The sequence below is a fragment of the Monopterus albus genome, unplaced genomic scaffold, assembly GCF_001952655.1.
Source record: "Monopterus albus unplaced genomic scaffold, M_albus_1.0 scaffold79.1, whole genome shotgun sequence".
In the NCBI taxonomy this organism is placed as follows: Eukaryota; Metazoa; Chordata; class Actinopteri; order Synbranchiformes; family Synbranchidae; genus Monopterus; species Monopterus albus.
The window spans coordinates 304,899-307,571 of NW_018127959.1; the positions used below are offsets into that span (position 1 = coordinate 304,899).

Below are 2,673 nucleotides of genomic sequence, written 5' to 3' on the forward strand. Positions count from 1 at the left end.
CCCCTGACCCACCGGCTGTTCCACGAGCTGGCTTCTGTCTACACCGAGGCCATCGCCGACATCAAGCGCAGCGTGCTCCGAGCAATAGAACAGCCTGTACGTTCTCTCTCTCTCTCTCTCTCTCTGCCATGTGTTGAAGTTGTTGATTTTATACCTCTGAGACAGTTCGTCCTCAGTAGAACCAAGTCTGAGTTCCTACCAAGCAGGTTTAATGCTGCTTAGATGGAAACTGACATTTACACTCAGGTGACACTAAAGAATTGTGTCAAGATAAAATCCAAAACCAGAAATAAACCCTAAAACACAAGGTTCTCTGGGTATAAGGAGAACTATGTTTTTCTCTGATTCTAAGCATCAGCTGAGGGCAAAGGCTGGACTGTTAGACTATATGTTTACAAGTGTCTTCATGTGCTTTCAACTGCATGAGAAGGTAAACTGGAGCAAACTGCAGTGCAACTTCTTCTGTTTCTGTTCAAAGAAAACAAACTGAAGTGAAGTAAACAACCTCTACTTGTCATATAAAAACAGCAGTTTTGTGATTTGGGAGAGAATTGTTAGTGTTCCCAAAATGTTGAACAAAGACTTCTTCCAAGAAAGATACTTGATGCACCTGTTGTCTTTGAATACTATTACTACTGAGCTGCTTTTGCTGTTCTTCTAGATCCGTGGAATGGGAATGAACTCTCCTGAGCTGCTGCTTCTGGTGGAAAACTGTCCGAAAGGAGCAGAAACTCTAGTGACTCGCTGTCTGCACATTCTGACAGATAAAGGTAAAAAGCCAACACAACAGGTCGCGGGAGGATTTTGGACAGTCAGAACAAAATGTAGCCAAGAAGGAAAAAACAACTGCTTTTGAAATAATTGACATAGGAATGAGATAAACACCTATTTCTGATGCACAGTAGAAGAAAGTCAAATTGAATAGTGTTGATGTCCAAACTCAGTGTTGGTTTGCTCTGCTCAGTGCCTCCGTCCCCAGAGCTGGTGGAGAGAGTGCGAGACCTGTACCACAAACGAGTACCAGATGTTCGCTTCCTGATCCCGGTCATTAATGGCCTAGAAAAGGTAATGTTCAGTAGTCTAGTACAGGCAGGTGCACATAGTGGGAGTGATTTATTGGAGACTGGCTTCAGTAATGTGTTTATCGTACTGTGTACATTATTTTATCCATACAGCATTGAGTTGCAGCTGTTATTAAAAGTGTGTTCTCAGCGTGGTATTGATCAAAATATTCTATTTAATGCCCAAAACGGTAATATGGTGATATTTAGAAGTAAAGAGGACAGAAAATCATCCTTCCCTATATGTTATTTTACGTACTATTCCTTTAGTAACCCGTTTGGTATTACTGATTATTTGACTGATGGCAGACCTTTATATGCCCAGGCTAATGTGTTGATTTGTAAGTTTGGTATGTGCACTAACAATCTTAAAGCTTTTGCCTTTGTATTTGGCACATCTTTGGTGTAGTTATGGTGCATTTCTGCTACCACAGCCTAACGAGCCGTACACTCCGTTCTTCCCTCACTGGATTTCACTTTCCATTTTGCTTTATGTCCTCACACAGAATGAAGTCATCCTGGCGCTTCCCAAGCTGATCAAACTCAACCCCATTGTGGTAAAGGAGGTGTTCAACCGTCTGCTGGGAACCCAGCACAGTAAGTAATTCATGTTTTCCACAGGTGGATGTTCTGCTGCCTTCCTTTCTTTTTTTACATTATGAACCCTACACATTTACACGTTTTATTAAAAGCTTTTAGATTATTTTTGAATAGAATATACATCATAGTTTTGTTAGTATTCTTCTTATTTCTTATGTTATAAATACGCTTCATTTAATTGGCAAGATTTAAGGGGAGTTGATGCTTTGTGCATACCCTCGTGCGCACATGCGTTCCTATTAATTATCCAGATTGAGGGTCTGCCTTCTGTCCGCATGTGCCGATGGTTTCCAAGCATTGTGGCACATGCACAGTGGGTGCTTTTGTTTGGCCTGCACGTTGATGTCCACACAGAGTCCCTGCGGGCCCTCATGGACCTGGGAATATAAAGAAAATGACGTCACTCAACCTTTGTGGACACTCAAAGCCTGAATTGCCTCTTTCTGTCGATTCCTTCAGGTGAAGGACACTGATGTATTCGGACTGTTTTGTGTTTTCAGGTGAGGGGAGCTCATCTGTTTCCCCTCTCACCCCAGGAGACCTGCTCATTGCCCTACACAACATAGACTCAACCAAATGTGATATGAAGTCTATCATAAAAGGTAAGCCTGTAATCAGGCCCATGAAATTATGGTTGACAGGACACAGATGACCTTTATCAGTCAATCAACAGTTCATTGATCAGTGTCTGTTACATACAGTAGTACTACAGCTAGTAATAAGCAACACGCTGTCCATGTCTTGACTGCAGCGACCAACCTGTGCTTTGGGGAGAAGAACGTGTACACATCTGAGGTTTTGGCGGTGGTGATGCAGCAGCTGATGGAGCAGAGTCCCCTCCCCATGCTGCTTATGCGCACTGTCATCCAGTCCCTCACCATGTATCCCCGACTGGGCGGTTTTGTCATGAACATTCTGTCCCGCCTCATCACAAAGCAGGTCAGCACCAAACTCCAGCCAGTTGGTCAGAGTTTCTGCAGTCATTGATCTGCTTGGAGTCTCCCCCCCCCCC

General features: G+C 43.4%; 1 protein-coding gene across 2 annotated transcripts in view; it reads left to right on the forward strand.

Annotated features, from left to right (window-relative positions):
* sympk (symplekin) overlaps nucleotides 1–2,673 on the forward strand; it is an 11,213-nt gene that overhangs the window by 6,867 nt on the left and 1,673 nt on the right. For both annotated transcript variants that reach the window (XM_020606574.1, XM_020606575.1), the window contains exons 19-24: nucleotides 20–96; nucleotides 662–770; nucleotides 965–1,065; nucleotides 1,568–1,658; nucleotides 2,162–2,263; nucleotides 2,413–2,600. In XM_020606574.1, the coding sequence (XP_020462230.1) occupies nucleotides 20–96; nucleotides 662–770; nucleotides 965–1,065; nucleotides 1,568–1,658; nucleotides 2,162–2,263; nucleotides 2,413–2,600 (668 nt within the window). The remainder of the gene's footprint in view (nucleotides 1–19; nucleotides 97–661; nucleotides 771–964; nucleotides 1,066–1,567; nucleotides 1,659–2,161; nucleotides 2,264–2,412; nucleotides 2,601–2,673) is intronic.